Source organism: Zootoca vivipara, chromosome 10 (assembly GCF_963506605.1).
Source record: "Zootoca vivipara chromosome 10, rZooViv1.1, whole genome shotgun sequence".
NCBI classification, from domain to species: domain Eukaryota; kingdom Metazoa; phylum Chordata; class Lepidosauria; order Squamata; family Lacertidae; genus Zootoca; species Zootoca vivipara.
The window spans coordinates 47,331,465-47,358,025 of NC_083285.1; the positions used below are offsets into that span (position 1 = coordinate 47,331,465).

General features: G+C 43.0%; 2 protein-coding genes across 2 annotated transcripts in view; one reads left to right on the top strand and one right to left on the bottom strand.

Annotated features, from left to right (window-relative positions):
• TIMP3 (TIMP metallopeptidase inhibitor 3) overlaps positions 1–25,972 on the bottom strand; it is a 46,334-nt gene extending 20,362 nt beyond the window's left edge. The window contains exon 1 of the mRNA XM_035128443.2: positions 25,568–25,972. Coding sequence (XP_034984334.1) covers positions 25,568–25,691 — 124 coding nt within the window. The 5' untranslated portion in view covers positions 25,692–25,972. The remainder of the gene's footprint in view (positions 1–25,567) is intronic.
• The window catches only part of SYN3 (synapsin III), a 180,193-nt gene that overhangs the window by 68,145 nt on the left and 85,487 nt on the right, over positions 1–26,561 (top strand). The gene's annotated exons all lie outside the window — the stretch shown is intronic.

Consider the following 26,561-nt stretch of genomic DNA (forward strand, 5'->3'; position numbering starts at 1 on the left):
TTGCATGAGAAGCCGCTGTTTTCCCAGTTCTGGTGTATTCCTGTGTATTGCCACCCAGAGCTCCTTCTAGAGGGAGGTGTGGGACATAAGGTCAATAAATAATATTTCGGTGTGCTCTTCAGGTCCAATTGCCTTCTGAGTGCTGCCAGCCCAGTCTTGCCCTGATACAGGATACAAAATAACCTAAATTGTTGTGCTTTGGTCAAAACTTAGACTTAGCCTTTCAACAGACAGAGCTAAATTTAAATGGGGGAATATGTGTGGTGATTTATCCTTAATGTGTACATTTTTGACATGCATGGACATCTTAGTTTAAGGCCGCTTTCAAACAAGTGATCCTCTGTACACACTTCATTATGATACAGGCCAATGAGAATATTTAGTATGTGCTTCCACCTGTGTATCTGAATCAGTTTTATGTCAATGTGACCCACTGTTCTATTTACCACATTTCAGTAAATTCACAAACCATTGCCTCTTTTTACACAGCCAACAGTCTCTTCTTCATTCCATCCATTTCTTTGCACATCAAAGTGTCTCCTCCCCCCTTCTTTACTGGGAAGGAAAAAAAGCAGCAAAGAGACAGGATTCAGCCTGATGTGCATGATGGATATTCTCACACATCCATTGACTTGTTTCAAGGCACCCACATACCTAAGTGTTTCATTTCAAGAGCCAATAGGAAGACCAATTACGGCCAACAAAAACCATATGCCATTTCAATGAAATGAACTGGTGCACTGAGAACTTACTACTGTGGGGTCACTTATTGCCTTCCTGAAACATGCATCTGGTATTGATTGTTACCCAAGCCATCCAGTGAGCAATTATATGGCAAACAAATTGGAGCATATAAACAAAGATTGATTCTTCTTCTTCTTCTTTTCAATGAAGTGTAATTTGGAAGGGAAAGTGTGCAGAAAGGGTAGCATGTTCCATTATTTAAGTAAAATACCACATTGCCCCTCTGACCATAAACTATAGGCTAAACATCAAAGCAACGGGCAAGGCAGTAAAGAGTGTGTAGGGTAATGATGCAGCAAGAAGGTATTTAACTACTTAAGAGGCATCACTTTTTCCTTATAGAAGAATTACAGGTTTATTATAACATGCAGAGCAAGTAAGACAAAACTTTCATTTTAACAAACCAGTATTTAAATTGCAGGGTGCTGGGTTTTGAATAGTGTTCTAAATACCTGTTATTCCCTGTCTCATTGGCTCTCTTTACAGGAAACCTGTAATTCTCTCATATAAACTGTTGATTTCCTCTGCTTACTTCCGTTCCCAAACTTATAATACCACCTGCAGTCCTACCATATGCCTAGATCTAAACGGGCAGGTATCTAAGTAAAGGTTCTGCATCAACTCACTGGGAGTGAATTTCCCACAAAACCCAAGAAACCGGGCCACCTTCTTGACCTTTCCAGTGTGACCTTTTCCAAGAGAAAGTGTCAGAGTTCTTCACTGGCATGTCAGAGGGCCATCTCTCCTTTCTCCAAAACCTCACCCCACTGGGAAGAGTGCCAGGATTTCTGGAAGGAGACTAGACTTGACTGATCACATGTTTTGCACACATTTTTGCACGTAGCATCTACAGCGGTTAGCCGAAGAGGTGTTTGGAAACATGTAAGGACTTCAGGGGGACTGGGTGGGCCCCGCAAATTCTTTCCTGCATATTAGAAAACCTGCCCAAGTTGATAGATTAAGCAGCTGTCCAAGCCATAAGGAACACATACATATATATATCTTTAACTAGAACACAACTTATGCACACTCTGCTCTGCATTTTCTATTTGCATGGGGCCAGAGAATAGGCTGGCACTTAAACATCTAGATGGTTACCAACCCTGTCCGACCACACTTTCCCCTAAATACTAAATTTACAGAAATAACAAGCGAGAGTGTTATACTGTCATCGTACAGAGTGGTCTGGCTGCAAGAGGAAAACAACCTGTTTGGTCTCACTTTTTAAACCAGAGATGGGGAACCTGTGGCCTGCCAAATGTTGACAGACTCCAACTGCCATCATCCCTGACCATTGGCCATGCTGGTCAACAACATCAAGAGGGCCATAGGTTACCCATTCCTGAACAGACAGAGAGTCATAACCATTATGTACTCCAGCAAGGGAAAGGGAGAGTGCACATGCTTTGCATGTACATTCCTATCTGGTGGTTATTGTTTTGCAACAAATGGAATTAACTGGACACACCAAAGCTTACTAGCTTAAAGAGGGCCGTGTGCCTTCTGGTGGACTCCTGTTGATTTTGCTATAAAAGAAGGTTAAGGGGTGATATGATAGCCATGTTCAAATGTATAAAAGGATGTCATATGGAGGAGGGAGAAAGGTTGTTTTCTGCTGCTCCAGAGAAGCGGACACGGAGCAATGGATTCAAACTACAAGAAAGAAGATTCCACCTAAACATTAGGAAGAACTTCCTGAGAGTAAGAGCTGTTCGGCAGTGGAATTTGCTACCAAGGAGTGTGGTGGAGTCTCCTTCTTTGGAGGTCTTTAAGCAGAGGCTTGACAGGCATATGTCAAGAATGCTTTGATGGTGTTTCCTGCTCGGCAGGGGGTTGGACTGGATGGCCCTTGTGGTCTCCTCCAACTCTATGATTCTATGAAATTTATCCTGATTTCTCATACCTATTTGTCGAGCATTTAGCCTGATTTCTGTGCATCCCACACATTCTAAACCGCAAAAGTCCAATCCTTCTTTTAAAGTAGATTTGTTTCTCACACCATACATTTAAAACACATCACTTCTCACAAAGAATCATGGGAACCATAGTTTCTAACGGGTGCTGTGAATTTAGCTCTGTGGTGGGTAAACTACAGTTCCCAGAATTCTGGGGGGGCGATGTGCTTTAAATGTATGGTGTGGATGTGATCTAGGGCAACAAAGCCCTTTAATCAGTTTTAATTGTGAAAACCTAAGGTTCTGTTATGAGCTTGAATCCCTCCTGTCAAATACTGACAGTCTAGAGGCCCCTTTATTCCATTAGGAAGCTGTGCTTTCTTGGCTCCAGTGGGAAATGTCCCTTACATTGCTAAAAGAAAATAATCTTTACATAGCGTAAGACTGTCTCTGAGTCTTGGTGGATGAGAATGCAGGTTACAAGGACCATTAACTTTTCCAAAACAGGGAAGCCTACTAGGTGCATTTCCTGAATGTCTGCACATCTGGGTAATTATTACCAGACAATCCACTTGACCGGCAGAAAGTTCAAATTTTCAGAACACCCAGACTGTGAATCGCCACACACCTATTCAAATGCATCCCTAACAATTGGCGACATGACAATCTGGGAGCAAGATAAAGATATCAGCTGACCATTTTTTGGTGCCGGATAAAATGTTTGTCACAAGCCCTGTGACTCATATTGTGACATGCCGCCAATTCTTGGTACTTCCGTGTGTACAAAGTCCTTTCATGTTGCTTCAGAGATGACCTCCTCAGTGGTGGCACCCATCTGTGGAACTCTTCCCCCAGAGAGTTAGCCTATGACTGAATCATGTATCTTTCTTTTTAATCTACTTTCAGCTCTAATAAATGCTGTTTCTTTTTAAGCTGTACTGCTGGTTTACACACACATCTTTCCCATTTAGCTCAACCCCCTGCTAGAGCATCCCTAACAGGTAGCAGCATTTCAGCCTCTGTCTAAAGACCTTCAATTCCTCCTGTCTTTACAAATGACCATTCCAGCTGGTGCTGGTCCTTTGCCAATCCCCAACTATCCCTGTACAAACCACTTGGGAGTGGCAAGTGAATCCCTGAGTATAGAGTGTCCCACTTTACAGAGGCCAGACCAAAGAAGAAGAGAGAGCAACGGGGGGGGGGCCTTGGAAGTTGCCCATGAAAACTAAGCCAACACAAGGGTCAGCTAGTCAGTCTTGACCTGCTATGGCATGATATATTTCAATTTCAATTCTAGTAATTATTTCTAAATTTGCATCTATGCATATACAGTATATTAGCATTTGCACACACACACACACACACACCCAACATTTGTCCTCTTTTTTTGTTATGCTAAACTGGCAACTCTAAATTAGTTGTGCAGGCTAGATTCTGTAGGTGTAAAGAGTGAGGAACTAGCTCTTTTCCCAGGAACATGCACACACCCCCTTTCTAGTTTTCCACTAATGTGCTGAACTAAAGGTTGCCATGTAGCTACATCCTCAGTGTGCAGAATTTGTTTGTTTGCTGCAATTTGCTATGCAGAATGTGTGTGTGTTTTACCAATTCTTACAAAACGCCTTAGAACAAGTCTGTATTCCCGTTTTATAGAACCCAGGTCAATTTATAGCAAAGATTTATGATCTGCTGTTCACCATTAAAAAAAAAATCAAAGTTAAATACCAGCTAAAACAAATTACAGCCAACAGAGCAGAATGGGTCCCATTTATATACCTCAGGTGTCTTTTAGCTGAGTAGTTGTGAGTTCTCAAAGATGCATGCCGCATCAGACATAGTGCAAATTCACATATGGGGTCATTCCTTTAAAATACATGTGACTTCTTCCCCATCTCATCCCTTTCATGGAGTTTAAAGGGATCTGTTCCCAGAAATGCATTAATGTGCACATCACATCTAATGTGGCACACACATTAATTTTTCCTCTCTTTGGATATGCATAACAGAGCGTGCATGTGCGCACGCACACACACAAGTAAAGTAAGACTTGGCCCTTGCAATCTTCCCATGGAAACCAGCAAAGGTTGCCCTGCAGCTGTGCCCTCCAGAGCACCCTCCCTTCCAAGGCTGAAGTATAACTATAGGGTGAAGAGGAAGGCGGAATTTTAATTAACCTATTAACAAAAATAAAAAGCTGGCTAAGCCATTGCGCAGCGACTCTTTCACTCCTACTCAGCCAGGGGTCATGGTCGTGGCGCTCAGGCACCTTCCAGGGCACGGGAAAAGTTTCCTGGTTGCATTCACATACCGTGCACAGCATAAAGGGGTGTGTGTTGTGGGGAGGGGGGGATCAGCGTTCCAGTTAATTAGCAATATGATCAGACAGCGAAACAGACAGCTGAGCAGTTCAGGAAGTCATCGAGGTCATTGCCGAGTGATGACAATACCTGCACAAAGTGCCGGGCACCCAGGCTAGGATGTTCAACAAGCATGCCAAGGCCATGGAAAATAGCCCCAGGGCTTGGGCAACAACCCAGGTTAAAGGCAGTTTGGATAGCTATGAAAGAGCATCTAGGTGAGTTGCCTTACCTACATACCCCCGTGGATTTTTCTTACTGTACTCTCCAACTTCCTTGATGTAGCTGATAAGCTGCCACCACAAGGACCTTAGAAAACCTCAGTCACCCAAGAAATAAAAGTCTGAGTGTAACTGTGTGTCACTAAGACAAGACAAAACATAAGAGCTAATATAGCTGGATTTCCCTCATTGCTGGCAAGGTTCCTATACCGATAATACACTACAAGACACATCAGGTTTCTACCTTTTATTTTCTGCTTGGTAGAGCTCCTGTGCCTCTTAACAGCTGTGTAAGAAAAGCAGAAATTTAGCAGATAAAGCTTTTATATTGCTATATCTGCATGTCAGGGAAAATTTCACCTGCTTATTTCTCCACCACCAGTCCATTTATCATTTATAGGTGCACATGGGTGGGTGGGAGAGTCTGGCAAGCCTAATGGCAGGCAGAAATCCAACATGTGCAGCTTGTGTTGGCATAGACATTGAGTGACAGGGAAGCTTTAGCTGCTGAATGTCTGCTTAACTAACATGCACATTTTAAAAGCTGAAAAAAGGCAAACAGAAAGTTGGCAACGCTAAACAGAATTCACTGTTAACCAAGAGATGGTGCTTGACTGATCAGAAAAAAGATTTACACAAGAAATGCAAATACTTCATTTTCTTACTTCAATCCTAGTCAATTCGGGCTATGGCACTGATTGAAGAAAATAGTCTTGGGGGGGGGGGTTGTGTTGGGGAAAAGGCATCAGAATTGTTTCGCCTGTACTATGAAAAACAGAAAAATTCTGCAAGAAAAATGTTGGCAACTGAGAGCAAACACTACTGTCTTAAATCCTGTGTTAAAGTTCAAGTAATCCTGAGCCAACACTCCTGTACAAAAAAGTATAACTTATCCTCAAGTGGTGGTGACTTCAACATGTTTAAAATGTTGATGGGAGTGTAATCTACAGCATCTTAAAAAGCAGAGACATCACCTTGCTGACAAAGGTCCATATAGTTAAAGCTATGGTTTTCCCAGTAGTGATGTATGGAAGTAAGAGCTGGACCATAAAGAAAGGCTGATCGCTGAAGAATTGATGCTTTTGAATTATGGTTCTGAAGGAGACTCTTGAGAATCTCATGGACTGCAAGAAGACTCCCTGGAAAAGACCCTGATGTTGGGAAAGATTGAGGGCACAAGGAGAAGGGGGCACAGAAGACGAGATGGTTGGACAGTGTTCTTGAAGCTACCAACATGAGTCTGACCAAACTGTGGGAAGCAGTGGAAGACAGGAGTGCCTGGCGTGCTCTGGTCCATGGGGTCACGAAGAGTCGGACACGACTAAACAACTAAACAACAACATAGTTACAAAGGTCTGTGTGGTAGAGCAGAGTGAATTCACTTTATCAGAAGATTTGAGTAAGAAACGACATTTACCTTCCCGCCGGAGCAGTACCTATATATCTACTTGCACTTTGACGTGCTTTCGAACTGCTAGGTTGGCAGGAGCTGGGACTGAGCAACAGGAGCTCACCCCGTCGTGGGGATTTGAACCGCCAACCTTCTGACAAGCCCTAGGCTCTGTGGTTTAGAACACAGCGCCACCTGCATCATTGGAAAGGACAGTATGATTTAATATGGCAAAAAGGAAAACTTGGCAGTGTTAATTTCAAAAGACAGACTGGGAAGGAATAAAACGTACTGCACAGAGCACACACACTCACGTGTGTGCGCGTGCGTGCATGCGTTCATGTATGAGAGAGTAAATAATACGGCATGTGTAAGCCCCTCAGGCAGCATTGCATTTTCCCAACCCTGAATGGCGGATATCCTCACAAACTCCTCCTGCCTCTTTGAGTTTTGGCTGTTCCCATTTGCCAATTGCTTGCTTTTGGAATTCCATCCCCCACCCCACCCCACCCAGCCCACAAAACACACATGTATTGTGCTCAGGCTCATACTATAGCATAGGGTGTTGAAGGGTTGGTTTGTTTTTCCAATTTTGAGGTTTATAAATCGTCATTCCTGCACCTGCATCTGTTTCTTGATAATAAAAATGGTTTGCACAAAAAAAGGGTTATAAGAGCACAAGAAGACTACAGGTAGTTTGGTTCTAATGAAAATTGTGGTGCTTCAGCATGAAGGGTTAAACTATAGCACAAGGATGCCAGAAATGCTGCAGGAATGCAGATGGTTAGGTACAGAAAGACGCAGATATTCAAAGAATGTCATTATCATAAGACATACTCTATACTGCACCTTCATTAAAATCCAAATCAGGATTTGAATGATGGAACTACAGGATTTGAATGATGGCACTACCAGTGGTGACAAGTATTCAGAGATGGGTACCGTTAGTTCTATGACTAACCATGCCCACTCAGAAGTAAGTCCCATTATGTTCAGTGGAACATAACTACAAGTTAAGTATGTAAAGAATTGCAGCCTAAACTATTATTACCTGCACAATACATGTCAGATTCTGATCTTTCTGTAATAGTAACCTGTTGATGTATAACAAATGCCAGTGAACCCTATTTTTACATAACCCCGGGGCCTTTTTTTCAGGGGGTACCCACAGGAACTCAGTTCCAGCACCTCTCCAGTGGGTGCCACTGCCATTCTAAGAGAACGAGAGAGGTGTTCATAGTGTGTTCTGGCACTTCTTTTTCTAGAAAAATAGCACTGCCTAACCCCAACCTTTTACAACAGTGGAATCCCTGTATGATAATGTATTGGATCACCGCCGGTGCTTAATTTCTAAAAGGAGAGATACAGAGGCTTCAACGTGTCTGGACACCGAGATCAGGAATGGGGAACAAGTCTGATTTAAGAATAAAGTTCTGTAAGAACAGAAAGCAGTGGCCTTTGTGTTGCACATTAATGGTGCCTGGAGAGCAGAGTGAGCAGAGCACATAAGTCACCTCACCAGTCTTCCCCACTACAGTGAGATGTATTTATTAGGATTGCCATAAAGTAAAATACAGTCATACCTCGTGTTACGCTTGCTTCACTTTTCAGGTTACGAACGCGGCAAACCTGGAAGTGTTTACTTCCAGGTTCGTCACACACACAGAAGTGATCTGTGCACTTCACGCATGTGCAGAAGCGCTCTATCGCGCTTCACACATGCGCAGTAGCGGCGCTCTACTTACGGACTTTTCAGGGTGCACACGGCACCACGAAACAGATAGCGTCCGTAAGTAGAGGTACCACTGTAATGTCAGGGAAAGTATGGACATATGGCTATCCTCTTGTGTCCTCTATTTTGGCCACCCTATGTTTGGTTTTGCCATTGGGGCTAAGCAGATCTGACCTTGTAAGCTGCTTGAATGAGAGGCAGCTGTAAGCATCTGACAGCATTACTTTACAATGTAAGCGTCAAAGAGAATGTCTCCTTCCCCGTCCCTATCTGCAGGCTTCAAATCTAACTAAACACATGAAGGAGAGCGATGGAATAAAGGAACACAGTGGAGGTAGAGATACATGGAATCAAAAATTGAGTGGGGGACTAGGATGTTTTTGAAGAAAATGGTGGGAGAAATTGGGCTATGGTAGAATTTGAGGCAAGGTGCTCTGAGCTCCTTGGCTAGAGATGCCCACATTTTTATTAGTCCCTGCTGCCGTGCACCTCGACCTGCAGCTACTGGCAAAGGATGAGAAGGCATTTCACCATGTCATGAAAAGCTCTGCTTTGATTTCTGCAAATTAAACAGCTGTTTAAAAGCACAAGGGACGACCAGGAAAGTCTTCTGGAGGAAGAGAGGGGCATAAATAAAATGAATTAATTAATGTGTGCAATTGTAATTAAATGAATTATAGAGGACAGGCTGGAAATATTCACCATGCAGCTCCTCATTGATGTGGGGATACAAGGCATTCCTCATTTATAGCTTACCTTCCAGACTATAGTGTGCAGAAGGAAGCAGGCATATCAGGAACATCCCAGAGGAAGGAACCTATCTATTTGGGTGTGTTTTTTCTGACTACCACACCATTCCCATCCAGACATACACACAGGTGCTGTCTGCTAGTGTATTAATACCATGCTTGAAATGGTCCGTGGAAGGACCTAAATGAGGCATCTGAATGTCCCAAGACAGACTCTGTCACCAAGTATTTACTGAGTATTGTCAAAGTGTTAGATTGCTGTTTTGCAAAATGAAAGGAATGCAATGGTTCTGAGAAAACATCTGACCCTGAAATGTGATTCTGAAAGGCAGGCTGTGTGCGTACATGCTGGTGCTTTATGTTGTGCAGGATTCCCAAAAGTGTTGGCATATCTTGCTTTCTGAGCATTCTGCTAAACTTCAGAAAATTCATTTGACAACAAACAAGATAAACGCTGTTTCCACAGTGCTGGAAATAATTTAGTTTCCAGCAAAGCTGACCAGGAAGAAAATCAGCTTGGGTTAACCCTAACCCACCCCTGGCCAAAAATACAATTTGCAAGTGGGTAGCTGTGATGGTTGCAAAACCATCAAAGAATCTTGTACCTTAAACATTTAACAAGTTTGTTGCGGTATAAACTTTCATGGACTAAATTGCACTTCATCAGAAATATATGTGCTACCCTCAGTTGCAGGTACATGGGCGGAGGTATATATAAACAGCAAAAAGAGAGAAATGACATGCAAAAAGTATAGATAATGACAATTACCGTATATAATAGACAGGAAACAGACCGTGCAACAGATGCAGATGCCTCCTCTGTCTCCATATCTACCCAGGGACTGCAGTTGCAAGATCTAATAATGTAACCCACAATATCACGGGTGCATTTATTTGCTCATCTTATGATATATGCTATCATCTACCAGCTGTGACCTTCTACGTTTTGCATAGGACAAACAGGTCAGACTCTTTGAAAAACCATCACTGAACACAAATCAGACATCAGAAATAGCAATATTCAGAAACTGGTAGGAGACCATTTAAACCTACAAGTGCACTCTACTACTAATCTTAGAGAAATTCAGAATGAGACTCTATAGTCAAACTATGGAATTACAATTTATCAAGTTCAGTTCTTTTCATTGGGGTCTGAACAGAAGCAATGGTTTGCTGTCCCACTACAGATGTCAATTTCAACATTACTACAGTAAATTGATTGTATTACCACCTACCAGCGCTGGTATGAATTTATTTTCCATATGTTAAGGCTCTCGTTGAATTAGCACTGTCTGTACTTTTTAAAATCCCCTTGCCCTGCCATGTATGTGCACTTGCAGTTGCAACTAAGGATAACACTTAATGCATCTGATGTAGTACATGAAAGCTTATGCCATAACAAATTTATTACAGTACTCTTTAAATTCCCCCCCCTCCACTGATCTTCTCATCTTGGCCCTGAAAGAAAACCTATGACTTTAACAAAAAGAACATTAAAACAAAAGGTTATTTTTGAATTGAATAGAGACCTTGGGCCACTGAAACTGCTTCCAATCCTCTGCTGGATAATATCTTTTCTACTTTGAGGTAAACAACTTTGTGACTAGGTCACTATCTTGTTGCATTTGTAAATAATTTTCAAGGCTGGGAAAATTCCAGGAACCTGGATGCCAGATCGCTCTCTGTGTGTGTCTCTCTCAACACAAACACACGCACACAAACTGTTGAAAGGTGCCTGAGAATCTGAAAAATGTTCCCACACCTGGAGGTTGAGTGATTCACATGCGTATTTAAGTATGATGACTGGGAGTGTCTATAATATTACATTATTTGCAGAAGGAGGTGTGTTGCTTACAAATTTAGGAACTACTTAGCAAAAGCAGTTGCTGGTGAGACAATCTGAAATCTAGTCTTCACTGCAAGAAAACCTTTAGCTATAAAAGGGATCTTAAAGGCCCAACTAAAAAGAATAGAACCATCATTCACTTGCCCACCCTGTTCACATATAAAGTGAGAAGAGGTCTTACTTTAACCATAAGGCGTGTGCAAATAAGAGGAGCTGAACCTCCCCTGCTCCCACGCTTCACCTCTCCACAATAAGTACTCTTCTCCATTCCTAGCTCTGATCCTGGAACTGAGCTGCAATGGGGTAAAGTGTTTGGAACAATGGGCACTGAGGGGAAATATGGTGTGGGAGGGGCAAAGTATTCATCTCCAAGATAGGAGTGGGGTTCCCAAACAAATATGCACACCAAAACGCACCTCTCCTTCAAGATTTGCAGCTCCAAATTATGCAGTGTGACTCTCCAGCCAAATAACACTTTAAAAATGTGTACATCCATGACAAAAGCATGCAAAAAATGTAATCTTCATGAAATTAACATATAAAGATTCAGTCTACTAGGGTAAAATTGGGGAGGGAGATGCATGCATTAGGATAAATCCAGATGAAAATTTATCTGAATTATCATGTGGAATTAAAAGAAATTCTTAAATATATAGAATCATATAACTGTAGAGATGGGAAGCCATCCAACCCCATGTAATGCAGGAATGTCAACTAAAACATACATGACAGGTGGCCATCCAAGCTCTGCTTTGACACTTCCAAGGAGGGAGAGTCCACCACCTCTCAAATGAGTCTGTTCCATAGGGCAAACCAAACTTAAAGGTTGGAAAATGAGAAACTGAAATTGACAGATTTGTCCATCCCTATTCTTAGATGCTCATTTTACTGCTAATTTTGCTTTGCCAGTCCCTTTCTGTTGACCACCTTCAAACCCTGCTGGCCTAGATACAATATTTCAAGTATGTTTCCATATCACTCTATTCATTCATCAGGATCTTCAAGAGGCTGTCCACCCAGTGCCCTCACCATCTCAAGGTGGAGACAAGGCACTTTTAGTGGTGGAACATGCTTATGGAGTGCCTTCCCCAAATAGTCTCGCCTGACATCTTCTTTGTTATATTTTAGGTGCCAGATGACAATCCTTTTATTATCCCAGGTCTTTCTAAGTTTTGAGCACTGGCCTTTTCAAATCTTCGCCTTTCAGCTCTGCTATTTCTTGTTACATCTGCATTGTGTATTACTTTATTGGACTGTTATTATGAACCTCCCTGGGAGTCATTAGCTGAAGGGAGGTATAGAGATTTAAAAAGTAAAATAAGCAGGGCAGACATGTGAAAAGAAATGCATTGCATCTAATTTGATCCTAAAGGCTCAGAGTAGGTTTTTTTAAAAGCTAGGGTGTGTGTGTGTGTGTGTGTGTGTGTGTGTGTGTGTGTGTGTGTGCAGCCCAGTCCTATGCAATTTTGTTCCATGGGTCTTCTCCCAAATAAGCATATATAGAATCACAGCTTTAAACTACCGAGTACATATTTCAAGTTACCAGCAAAGCAAAAGAAGGTATTTTTAGCACTGTTAGAAGAGGAAGGCAGGAAGTAGGAAATTGGGAGAGGGGACTTGGAAAGTCCATAAGGGGCCAAACCACAAGGCCAAGCCTGGAATATTTTTTTCCCAGAGAGGGGATGTAGCAATGTCACAGAAAATAGTTGCTTTAACCCAGATATCCGCTTGGCTCTCCAACTCAAATATCTGTTACCTTTTCATACTAGTCACTTCCCCTCTTGCAAAGTCAGGTAGAAGTATTTATTTTTCTACATCTGGTGGTTTTCCTCTGTCCGGCCACCAGCAAATCTCCTCCTTCTTGCTGTTTTTAACTGCTTAAATGCTGGGATGGGACATATTAAATCATGTGAAAGCCCTCTCTCATGCCTTTGCACAAGTCCTGGTAAATTCGAGAATGTAGGATGTGTGTTAGCCTGACGTTTTTTCAGGGCACGTCTCTTAAATTTTGCAGTGTCCTCAGGAAACAAATTTCAGATCTGGACTTGTCGTTTCATTCACATCCACCCACCTACACACACACATCCTTACCTGTCTACTTTCCAAACCCATCTCCCAATTTCCTATTTCCTGCCTCTAGCAGTAAAGTGTCAGTGGGGAAACAACATCATATTGTACACTGCAAGATTATGAACCTGGGCGCCATTCAGAGAGTTTGGTTAAAAGTATTGCACACCTTTCACGCAGGTACTGTTACTGCAAACAAAACGAGCATAAATTAAACTTGTTGGCACTGGCAGGGAGGGGGTGGGAAATACCATGATTTTCAAGGGTAATTTGGAGCAGGTTTTCAGTTATCCCAAAATTATGTGATAATACTGTATCTATATGCATAGAACAATGTTATTGTTTCTCCCCTAGGTTTAAGCCCACCTTTGAATACATGAGATTTTCTTGTTTTGTGCACTGATACTCCTGTATACTGTACTTTCGTTTGGAGAAAATTGCACAGCACCTTGTGGTTGAATATGTGGAGTGGGGCCCACGTCCCCAGCAATATTTTCAGATTGGCACCTGCTACCTTGAGCATGGAAAAAACTTGTTTGGAAGGGGATTGTTCACTTACTCAGCCATCTTACAAGGCACTGGTGTTCCTGGGAATAGTTTAGCCTTAAACATTTTGCTGTTATGATTCCCATGAGGAATAACTGAAAGAGCAGGGTGTGTTTATCACAGAAAAGAAAATTAAGGAGAGACATGAGAGCAATCGTTAGATACCTGAAGGAATCAACTTAGAGGAAATTGGCTCCCCACCCCCCACACTGCCAGTAGATAAGCAGAACAAATTAAAAGAAGTCTCTTACCAGTTAAATTTTTTTAATGATCATAGTAAGAGAGCAAAGAATCTATTTCTAGGAATGAAGGTGCTCCCAATTAAGGATTCCACCCACTTCCACCACCCCCTGTCATCCACGTCACTTCTGTGTCTTGCAACATGCTCTCACAACCTCTTTGCTTTCTGTGCTGCCACCTTATCTGCTCTCCTTGACCTTGGGCCGAGAGGCTGGACGCTTCCGAGCGAAAGAGAATCTGTTATCTCTCTCTCTCTCTCTCTCTCTCTCTCTCTCTCTCTCTCTCTCTCTCTCTCTCTCTCCCCAGTTCTTCTTCTCCTAGCTGTTCACCACCCAGTTCTTCCCAACTTCTGTCTTCTGAACTATGTCCCTCTGCAAACCACTGTTCCAAATCTATATTGTTACCCTGCTCCTGGGACGATTAATGATTCTGATCAGGGGGAGGGGGAGGGGGAGACTCCCATCATTCCTCCTCAGTGCAGCCCTCCTTAGCATGATCCCTGACAAGAGGGCCAACTTATGAAAGCCACAGGGAAGCAGATTTCAGCTAAACAGTTGGCTAAACATCCTAATGGTAAGAACGGTTTGACAGTGAAACAGACTGCCTTAGGACATTGTGGCTAAACACCCCTTTGTGGAGGTATTTAAGCAGATATTGGACAGCCATCTATCAGGTATGTTGCAACTGCATCCTGCACTGAACTGTGCTAGGGTCCCAACCTAGATTGGGGGGGGGAGAGAGAGAAGGGCAATTTGTGTTTTTAAAATTCATTTAAAACATAGCTTGTGTAGCAAATGTAACATGTGGTTTGTCCCACAGTCAATGAGATTCAAGTCTTAATGAAGAAATAACCCCCCCCCCTAATGTGACTCTTCCACAGCATTCCTTGTACTGGGCAGAAAATCTAGAAACTCTGCACACAGGTACCACCTTGGGTAGGTAGATTCTAATTTTATTTTTTGCCTTTTGCAGTTGCTCAAAACATCTTGGCTACTTTCCTTTTCAGGAATATGCCATGCTAATTCTTTTCAGCCTAGTTTCCCCACAATTAGGTCTGCACCACTTTCAGCCAAATGTGTTTTTTTCCTCTGCATCTTGCAGGGGAACAGGCATTAAGGAGTTCTTTCTTTCAGCTCCATTTCTTAAAAGGATTACTTAAGTGAGATTAGCGCTCATGAGAATGAAAGGAAGCCCTGGCTAGAGCTCCGGTCTAGTGTTAGAAAGGCACACACAATGCTGTCAGGCCACCAGGCCTTGGTGCTAATCCATGTTCCAGGTTGGCACTTACTGCATATCCCTTGGGGAACAAACAGCATCTTGTGGTTTTATGAGGCAGATAAGCTGCAGGAAAACTAACAGCCTCATGACACAGGTCGCTAGAATTAAGACTAGCAATATGACCAACAAATAGGCATTCCTCTAAATTGCAGCCTGGAGTTATTTACCAGAAATAGCTACAGTTCTACCATGGGACAGATGCAGCTACCATCGGTTTAAAAGTAGAAATTGCAAACTTGTAGTCCTACAGTAGATTGATCTGAAGTTTTGGTTAATTGGTGGGAGCAATTTAATTAGTGGGATTGAATGTGAATTTTATTATTAGTCATGTTACTTATACACAGCTCCTCCACAGAACCAAGGGTTACCTAAGTGATTATGCTTGGTATTCTTCATAAGATAATACGTGCATTGGATGTGTATTACAGGTGTGTTGTATTTAAGAGGGGAATGTGCATGATTAGGATGCTCACGTGGAATGACAGAGGAACATTCAAGCTAGCACTGATACCTCCCACTTTGTATGTTGCGAAAAAAAACAAGATTAAGGGGAATTCCTTGTCATTTATTTAATGCAGACTTCTGCAAAGTTCTTTTTTAAAAAAATCACAACCTTCTCTGTGCAAAATATTTAACGTGTCTCACTCTCCGAGTACTGTTTCTCTCTAGAAAGGGCTTGTGTAAACAGCATCAGGAATTTGGACTATTCATGGTCAACATTAATTTTACTGCTACAGAACTCAAGAGGCCTCTGTCTCATTTCTAAGCATGTCCTGGAATCTCACCCAGTCAGCAGCAGGAATGCTGAGTACAGAAAATCACCAGCATTGTGAAAAATATTGTGCTTTTTTTAGCCAGCGTCACTTCGCGCACTGAGCCTTGTGGCCTCAAGGGGCAAACGACAGAAAAGAGATTTACTGTGCGAGGCTATACAATGTCTACTGGGAAGTAAGCCCCAGTCATTTCGGTGCGATGTACTTCCAGGTACATGAGTAGAAGAAAACGGCAGAGTATCCAGTGGAGTGTGATACGGAAGTCTAAGGGAAGGAAGAAGAAACAGAAGCCTGAGAGGAAAGCTAAGGGATCATAGGGAAGCAAAGAGCATAAGGCCATGAAGGGGACTCTTGTGTCTTTAGGAATTACATAGAACTCTCCCATCTGTGGTTTAATTTTTATTTTATTTTTAAAATTATTATTTTTCTACTCTATCTATCTATCTATTACCCCAGACTAGTGACCAGGCAATCTGAAAGGGGGCAGTGAGAGCCAAGATGTAGTAGGATAGTGTGTAAAGAACACAAGTGGATTTGAACTAACTGAGCACTTCTTTAGCTGCAGGTCTCTAGTAAGAGTAAAATGATGTTCAGCCATTGACTAGTTTTACAGGTGATGGAGGGTGATGGGAGGGTCAAAGCTTCCCCGGTCACTCAAAGTTGACAGCCAGCAAGACAAATTCCCTTCGCACGCCCTACATATTCTGCATTGGTAACTGGGAGGCAGGGCACAGCACCAGAGTTAGTGACCCCTATTGGAAAGACCTCATAGGAGGTTAAGACTCTTAACGGTTACTGTTCCTGGTAGCTATATACTAAGTCCAGTATCAGAGGCATCATTTTATTTGGTTGGCTAAGGCATTTATATGCTGCTTAATCATTAGCATTTCTAAGTGGTGTGCATTAAAAGAAGAAAAGCTATTTAGCATTCCACTGAACACCAGTAGCTGGGGAACAAAACCAAGCAAGAGAGCACTACTGTGTTCATGGCAGGTTTGTAGACTCCCTAAAGGCATACAATTGGCCACTGCGAGAACAGCCTTTGGGACTGATCCAGTAGGAGTTCTTCCTATGTTGCAATTCTCATGCTGCAATACTGGAGGCAGTATGCAGAAACTTCCCTCCTCGATCCGTTAGTGATTGCTAGGGTTGTTTGGGGGATCAGCGGGTATAAAACAGATGTTGTCATAAGTTGGGTTCTTGTCCTTGAACCTTTTGAAGTCATGTGCAGACAGGAAAATCATACATAGCATAAGGTGTTAACTTCAAATAGACTTAGTTCAACTGGGCAAAACAGACTTATTTCAAACTGTTTGTTTTAATTAAAGCAATTATGAACACATTAAAAAGGGGAATGTAAGGTGAGCCTTCCACAGAGAGAGGTCTTAAGGAAGCAGGTGATCAGAGCTTTGCTAGGGCAGGCTCAGTATGGAACATGCTGCCTTGAAAATACCATCTTTGCTTATCCAGTTTTGCTTTTGGAAACACATCTGAATAAAATAAGTTGGGTGTTGTTTTTTTACCTTTATGGGAGACATGTTTGCAAGTAGAAGGTCCAGGTGTCTCCAATTAAAGGCTCCCAGGTAGCTGGGAAAGCCTCTGCATGAAGGCCTGGGGAGGCAGGGCCGCTGTTAGTAGGCAATAGTTTGTCTGAATGTGCCAGTGGCCTGATTCTGTATTTTTCAGCTTCCTATGCTCCTATTTCCTAGATATTCTATAAGAGATCTGCTGTTGGTTCCATATACTGTATTTTATTTTAATTCTACTCCTGTTGTCCATTGTTCACATCTCTTTGGAGCGACTCCGAATCCCATCAGTGCCAGCCAACGTGGCTGATTGCCACTGATGATGGAAGTTGTGCTCTAGCAACATCTGGGGGACCATAGATTCTGCAGGCCTGATCTAACCAGTTTTGCCTATTCTCAAGAAACAAGTGCCTCCACATTCACAGTCAGTCTGGAAAATCTCCATGTGTTGCAAGGAGGGACTCCATAAAGGCAAGGTTAGGGAACCTTGATCAGCCCAAGGGCTACATTTCCCTCTGGGCAGCCTTCTGAGGGCCACATGGTAGTGGTGGGGCCAGAGGCAAAAATGGATGGAGCAACAAGTGTTAATTTTATATTTGCACAACAGGCTAGTTTCTACACATACACCTATCTATGCTATATTCTGACAAGCAAGAGGCCTTATCAGAATTCAAGGACAAATTCCAGTTAGGCAAAAACAGTACTGTACAGGTTTTCCACACAAATATATGTATCCTACAAGGTAGTTGCAATTGGTTTCTTTCAATAAGGAAAAAGGATATGAGAAGCTGGTGTAGCTCAAAAGTGAGATGGGAACCAGGAAATCTTTGGTTCAAATCTCATCTCTGTCATGAATTCACTAGGTGGCATTAATGAGATAACAGTGACTTGCTTCACTGGGCTATTGTAAGGATTACTCTCACACACATGTAGGGGAAACAGTGAAGGTTCCCTATGGAGGTAAATAAAAATAGGTAATGAAATCAATAAACATTTATTGTACATACAATGCACACACACACTTTCATAGTCTCATTTAGTATGACAGAAGTCAGTGCCAACTAGGGAGCCGTTAGGGAGAGCATAGAAGAAGGAAATGGAAGAAAACTCTTTCTCAGTTGGAACTAAGAACCCTGAGTTAAAACTAGAACATCTGTCTTTCTGCACACGTTGGGGGAGGTTTTGAGGAGTTTACTTCCCACAGGAGATCTGGAGTAAGCATGTGCCGTGGTAACTAGATACTAACAGAACCCTTCAGAACTGCATTATGAAATACTGTAATACACACAATCTTCCATCACATTCTTGGAAGAAAAACTTTTGGACTAGTAACAAATTACAAGCCAAATTCCACAAGGCACCAAGTGTTCTCAAATCTCCAGGCCAGCCTCTGTAGCTGTCACTCAATCACTTCTCTTGGCTGCTAAACCAGCCTTCAATAACCTGGTATCCTCCAGATATTGTACTACAACATGGTCATGTTGGCTGGGGCTGATGTGAGTTGTAGTCCCAAACATCTGGAGAGCATCAGGTTGGGGAAGGTTGTATCCTTCTCTTCCGCAGAATACTTTGCTGTTGAATGGAATATCCTGTTGTACAGCACTTTGATGGCCTCAGGCTGGGAAAGCAGTTTGCCAATTTGTAAAATAAATAAATACCTTGTAACACATCTAAAGACACCAGCTGATTGTGACCCAGAATTCTGCCTGGGAAGTTGGTTGACTAATTAGCTCCTGAAGATTTCACACACATATCATTTGAGAGCTTTCCTTCAGGAAGCAAAGAACTCCAAATTAACAGAAGTATGTACATATCATAGAATCATAGAATCGTAGAGTTGGAAGAGACCACAAGGGCCATCCAGTTCAACCCCCTGCCAAGCAGGAAATTAATATAATTAACATATAATTAACATATAACATATTAACATATACTGTAACATATAATTGGAAGTGCATTAGTAATGGTCGGTGCCCATTAGGAATAGAGGGGCAGAAGGCAAGAATACCAACAGCAGGTGGAGCCAGAGCCAATGGCAATACACAGGCAACTAATTTTAGTCCAGTCCCCACCCTTTTCGCTCCTGAGTTTGTAGAACTCACAGAGGTAATTCTGTAAGGAAGAGAAGGATGACAGGTAGTTCCACTCCCTGGCAAGCAAGTGGGGCTGGCTAAGGGCGGATGGAGGTTAACATAAGAAATTATGAACCTACTTGATCAGGCCAATGGTCCATTTGATCCAGAATCCTGTTCTCCACTGAGTATGAGCCTCCACTACCGGTAGGATTACTCAGGCTCCCTGCTAAACAATTCATGGTCAACAGGGGTGCTGAATTGAGTAGCAGGGCAATATAGAAGAGTGTGGTGTCTGCTTTATACAACAGCAAACTCATGCAGATGGGGTAAGTTTATTTCAAGAGGAAGAAGAGTTAAGATTTTAGACATCAAAACTCTTGAGATGAACAGGGACCAATAGTATCCACCCATTACATCAGATAATTCCTTGCATAACATGAGACATATGCTCATGTGTTTATTAAAACTGGTTAAGTTTTAGTCAGAAAAGGCTGGGGAAAGGGTGTAGCCGCAGGACATTTTTCTATCTAAGTGTAATTGGGGTGTTGGTAGCAGGTGGAATAGTGAAGTGAGATACTTGTAGCGTTTTATCAGAAAGAAGGAAGTGGGGAGGGTCTCTCCAAACATACAGATATGCTTCATTTAGCAATCTGAAGAATTCTTGCTTCTCATGCAGAAAGGATATATATTTTTAAAAAGTACAACATGCCTGCTGGAATGATCACAGCTTTGTAAGGGGAGACAAAGCAATTGTCTCCATTATTCAGCATACAATAACAAAAGGGGGAATCAAAATGTGTGTCCTTTGAGGGACAGAAGCAGCAAAGCTATTTTGTCAGGCTCACAGAGCTCTCTCATGTCACGTCCTCTCTTCTTTTTCAAGCCATCACTACCTTAGGTTCATTAATTTCAATGTGTCTACTCTGAGTCAAACATAGCTGAAGGGAACCCTATGATTAGAGAAATGAGAATCAGAGAGAAACTGAAATTGGCAGTTTCACCCATCCCTACTTCCAGATAAATGCACACAAGACTAGTATAAAACCATAGTATAAAACCATATAAAGAGCAAACATTGCTTTCTGGCCTGTACAGTATTAGACTATAATGAAGGGTCCCATTTATGAATGCTCCCTCAGTGAAAGTCCTTCCATATAGGAAATTACCTGTGGTATCATAATTACAACTTTCCTCATTTCCCAGGGATGGTCCCTTCTGATCTTCTTATTGTTCTTTTTTAAATCACTGTTTCTATTTTGCCCTATTTCGCACATAATTTAGGAGCAAACAAGAATAACCTGTTAGTCAAAATAAGCTGCAAGGATCCAATTAAAAAGCCCAGATTGAACTTAAATTGGCAATTTCCTGTAGGACAGTTTGGCCCAAATATTGTAGCAAACAGGAGTAAATCTATGGTGCAATTTAAGATGGCTATGGTGGACCTTAGACCAGGCATCCCCAAACTGCGGCCCTCCAGATGTTTTGGCCTACAACTCCCATGATCCCTAGCTAAGAGGACCAGTGGTCAGGGATGATGGGAATTGTAGTCCAAAACATCTGGAGGGCCGAAGTTTGGGGATGCCTGCCTTAGACTGTCATAACTAGCTCTTGTCCAGTCTGGTACTCCATTGTGGCAACCTGGACTCTCCATAGACCCAATTATGGATATATTTTTATTCATGACAGTCCTGTTGCTATCCTAATTTTAGTATGGTTAGAGGGGAGGCAAGATTTTGCTCTGAGGAAGGAGACGGTCTTGGCCAGGCTGGATACTTCCTGTTCCTCCCTTGTCTTGCATCCAAAACCACCTTTTCCCTTCCTCTGATGCTGGTGTCACTATGACTCCATAGAACTTGAACTGCCTTTCACCACTGCCATCACAACTGCCCTCTTATAGGCTGCTGTCATACACCAGTACGAAGAAATGAATGAGCTCACCCTAGTACCTGAATTCAAGCAAGTGTGTGTTTTTTTACAAGATGCAAGCATTATCCAGCTCCTTCCGAAACCACATTAGCATTTCCTTTCTAAAAAAGAAAAGAAAACGTTTTCCAGGATGCTTTCTAACTACTTCATTGACTTGCAGAGTCACAGGGACAACGAGAACAGATCTGTCCTGGAAGCCTTTTCTGAAGCACCTGTTCTTGCTGCACTGGCTCCTCCCTAAGACATGCATTTTTGCCAGGAATATGAAGAGCTGTGCAGCGTTGCTGCCAAGCCTAAAAAACCTTCTTCTCCCCACTCTAATACACATACACAAATTGTTTTATCAACCAGCATGTAGTTTAGTCTGCCTAAACCCTGCTCTGGTACACTGCTACAAGTCTCCATGGAAACACTTATGTCTTCGTCAGCTAGAAGTTTGGATCCAATTCTTCCTCTTTTGGCTCTTCAGGAGCATGGCAGTGTTTACTAAAGAGATGCTGGCAGGGCTGGTAGTTGACCAAAGGACTTGGCCCTTCACAGACCACAGTGTGCTTCTCAGCATTGTGGCTAAGACATGTTTAAAATGAAAAATAGACTCTTAGTATTGGAAATTCTGTTAATCTTCCACTTTATATGCTGTTCTCTAGTGTTTGCACTTTGTGGTAAAAGTTACACTCTGCCCCAGTTTCAGTTCAGCTTGCAACTAACTCCAATTCTGAAGCTATGATTTAAAAATAAATTCAGAATTTGACACTAAATTAGCACAAAGAGTCTGCCTACTAGGAGCTTATTCACACCATCAACAATTAAGAGACTGTGTTATCTTTGAGTCACTAGAATAATTTGTTACTATAGCTGGATCGGATTCATGCTTCATTTAACAGAGTGAGTTTAAAACACATATCTATTGATATGCCGTAAAATATTCAGGGCTCGCCCCCACTTCTGCTTGTCCCATGTCTAGAAAGTATGAGTTGGAGTGGTTTTCCAGCTCAGCCAGAGCTCCATCTTTTCCACACCTCACTCATCCTGGCAGAACTTGGGTTTGGATTGTTCCCTGTGTCTTGTCCCAACCCCTTGACTGTGAAAGCAAACCCAGCAGTAGAGCTAATCCAAAATGTACTTATTAATTTTCACTTCAGCCAAAATCACGCTTGCTATTCTCACTTCCAGATGCACCTTCTCAATTCTACCCTCTTTGCTCCCACATAAACACCAGTATTTATAGTACGCTGAGAAATCACAGCATTTATGATTAAGAGAACAATGCAATCTCATGCATCGCGGTACATTAGAAGCACGTGGAAGAGCACACAAATGACCTTTGAAAGTACAGTATTCCTATTTTCAGAAAAATGCAAACTCTCAATGGCAGTGGCCTCTAAACTGATACGCCTACTCCTACAATGCAAAGAAAGGAGCAGCATTAAAAAAATATTCCAGTGAACTTTGAGCTGTCCATTTGCAGGATTTTCCAATCTAAAATTACTCAAGTAAAACTGCAACTCTCCCAGCACTTTTTTTAACATGCAAAGTTTTTCTTTGCTTTCCATGCCCAACCTAGTACCTAAACTAGACATGAATAAATGGACTTGGCTCAAATCTCTAACCCTCGTTCTTTATTTTTAGTTTATTTTATTTTTAACTTTCAGTAGGCTAACTACTTAGAAACCAAATTCTGTTAATGACATTCAAACAGAAAAAGCAGTTTTCCATAGCAATCCATATCTATAAAACCTTTTCCATCTCAGCATTCAAGGCCAGCTTTACAAGGAAACAATATGAAGCAGTTACAGCATAGTTTGGAAGAGAGGCCATTTTCCTGCCTCCCTCTTTGTGTGTGTCAAGAGAGAGAGAGAGAGAGCACTCCAGTACGTAGAAGGAACATCATTTCATCTTCAGGTGTGAAAAGCTTAACTTGGAGGTAGTATCACCTCCATGCCTGTTCAGGTCCATGTAAATGCTTTCACCACTTGGTTGCTCCACCATGCAAGTAATTCACCTCCCAAAGGAAGTGGCAGCACTTGTGTGGAGTATTAAGCATACTGTCAAACCACCACATGGATGGATGCCTTTGCACAGCCACTCACCCTACAGCTATCTGGAGCTGCAGTGTAAAGGGATCCGCACTACCAGAACGGATCTAGAGAGGGCACCACTTTTATCGTACAGCTTTTTACCTTTCTGTAGAGGGGGGGGGGTTAACCTGCAGCCCTCCAGATGTTGTGAGATTACTGCAGTACTCTTCATCATCCTTGATCACTGACCATGTTGGCTGAGGCCGATGAGAGCTGTACTCCAACAACATATGGAGGGCCACGTACAGTATTCCCAAACTCGGCAGTAAATGTCACTCAGATATCACAACCTTTGCCTGTTATTATCTGGGCATAATGAGTATGGGCATATATACTAGACATGCCATTTTCAAGCTGTTTTCAGGAGTAGCCAACACAGAGCCCTCCATCTGCCCCAGCCAACATGGTCAATGATCAGGGATGATGGGGGTCACAGTTCAATAACATTTGGAGGGCACCACATTGGCCACTATCACTATGGGTCAAACTGCAACCATGAGTGTCACAAAAGTCTTGGGATGAGCCTCTCAAGTAATTGTTCTGGGATACAGTGTGGCACAAGGAGCTAGGGGGCTACTGAGATCCATTTCTCTAAGGGGGATGCTAAGCACAGAATTGTCTTGTAATTGTCTGGAAGAAAAAGTTTTGAAACTGTTGCAATAGACTGTGAGAGACCAAGTGTGGCTATATGTGGTCAGTTAATAGCACCATATCAGACGGAGGAGGAGAGCACTGTTACTCCACTGGTCAGCTGTAAAAAGTCAGGGTGCTTATGAACTACATTTTTCAGAAGGAAAGCTACGCAAAGCATTTACAAATGAGCCATTTTAACTTGTTCCTCTCTCCCTTGTGACAATTGTGCATATATACATAATACACATAGTGATTTCAGAAAGTCAAGTACCACACTTCTTTTGTTTTGATTGCCTGAAAACACGACACAATTTATGAACCTGCCCAGTTCAAAGCACACTGCACAGAAAGCCCACAATGCCTTTTCCTTGACACTGTGCTCCACATTATGAGAATGAGGAGCCCATCAATACAGTTGTGACTAATTTCTGTGAATAACACTATTTTCAAGTTGCTGGGCACAGGCCCTTCGAGCAGGAGAATTTGTCCCGTGTTCTTGTTTTAGTATTTGCTTGACACTAACCCAGCTACTTAAGCAAATATAAAGGACATTTTGGCTGCGCACACACCTTCGGTTTTGCTTTTGTCTGTGTAGGAAAGAAGCCTGTTTCACAGTCTGTTACTATAGCCTATAAATCCATGCTGTACTTTTCCTCCCAGCCTAGAAGACTCTGTGATTATGAGAAGCATTGTACCTTAAGGGGTGTTTTTCAAACACTTATTTGCAATATTTCTTCAAGAATATGCCAACACAGAGAGAATTGTAAACATACATCACTGAAATCTGGATCGGTTTCCCCCTTTATTTTTAACTGCATTTCATAGTTTAATTGAAGTCAGGTTGGGTAGAACATCAAAGGATCGGCACATCCGGAAGTGCATTATTCCCTGTTCCTTCTCTGGAACTGGTGAAATCCATCAAATGTGCTAGGATTCCTCTGGTATGCTCTGAAGCTGCTTTCCTTCCTAATTCTCCCGGAAACTGAGCCCTGACATAATCAGCTCACACTGGATCAGAGAACTTTCTGAGTATCACTAAACTTCATAACACCGCAAGCAATCGTGAACTCGACTCATACAAAGTATAAGAAAGAGAGCATATACAAGCGAGGACGAAGGAAAGGAAACGCAACCCGGAGGTTCGGCTTAGAATTTTGCAAAACTGCTTAGCTCTCTTGCAAAGCAGGTCTGTGTCCCTGGGAGATCCGACAGCACGTCTCAGTCAAATGGCTTTGCTTTGAGACTCCACCGGTTCAGTACTGTACAGTGCTTAAAGTTAAAAACGATGGGTATCAACACACAGGCACACCTGCGTGCGTTTTCCAGAAGCAACCACTGCTTTCTTCAAACCACTGAAGAACCACTGGTTTTTCAAATCTATGGCACCAGGGAGGTTAAGAAGCCCACAGGAGCCAATAAGGCTGCCCGTTAGCGGGTGGGGGGGGGGGGGACGGACGGACAGGACGACTGCAGAGGGAACTGTACACTTACCAATGTCAGAGTTGCAGAAAGCATCCTGAGGGTGAATTGGGACGCAGGTACAAGCTTCCACCAGAAAGTCACTCAGGCTCCAGCTGCAGAGCAGCACGAGAAGGCTCAGCACGCACCCGTACATGCTGTTGATGCTCCTGCCCTAACAGTTACTCTCTCTCTCTCTCACGGACCGGGGAAAGGGTGGAGGATCTCTGCAAAACTGTTGCGGTTTCTGCAGCCCCCTGCCTCCCTCTTCTACTTTGCGACTGCACGCTGGATCTTGCGGGACTTTCTGTTGCTGCGTTTCCTTCCACCCCTTCTCAAAAGAAATTTGATTCTCTCCTGCACGAGTTCGAACCCTGCTGAGCGCCTCTCCGCCTTCTCCGCTCTCGGCTGCTGCGGAGAGTTATAGCCTTGATCGCGCCCCTCTCGGGCTCTTGGGGTGCCGCCCCCCGGACCAATCGGAGCCCCGCATTACCTCATCCCTCAGGAAAAGGGGAGCGGCTACAAAAAAAAAAAAACCACCACCACTCAACCTCTCTGGAGGCGGGGTCGCAGCAAGGCATTCAGCTCCATATAGGGAATAATGTGTGCGTTCACTGTTTGCGCTGGCTGGGGGGCTGCGAACGGGATTTATGGCAAGAGGAACCGCCTGGTGCGCGCGGAAAAGGAACGGGGAGGAGGAGAATAGGTTAATCGGGACGTGCTTCTTGCTACCTGTCGCTGCAAAGGACCCTCAGGCCACCGCCGCCTCATCCCCAACCAACAGGTCGCCAAGAACTGCTGGAAGGAGAGGGCAGTGCCAAGAGGCTGCAGGTCTGACTGTGCCCAAAGACCGAGCCAAGTGGGCACAGGACTGCTCACAGGAGTGCCAGCTTGGCCCCACGACCGTGGGTGCCTTGGGCTGTGAGTGCCCTGGCACCGAAATTCGTGGGTGCTGCCTGGCCCCTTCATGGAGAATTCTGTGGGTGCTCGGGCACCCAGGGAGTCGGCACCTATGACTGCTTCCATA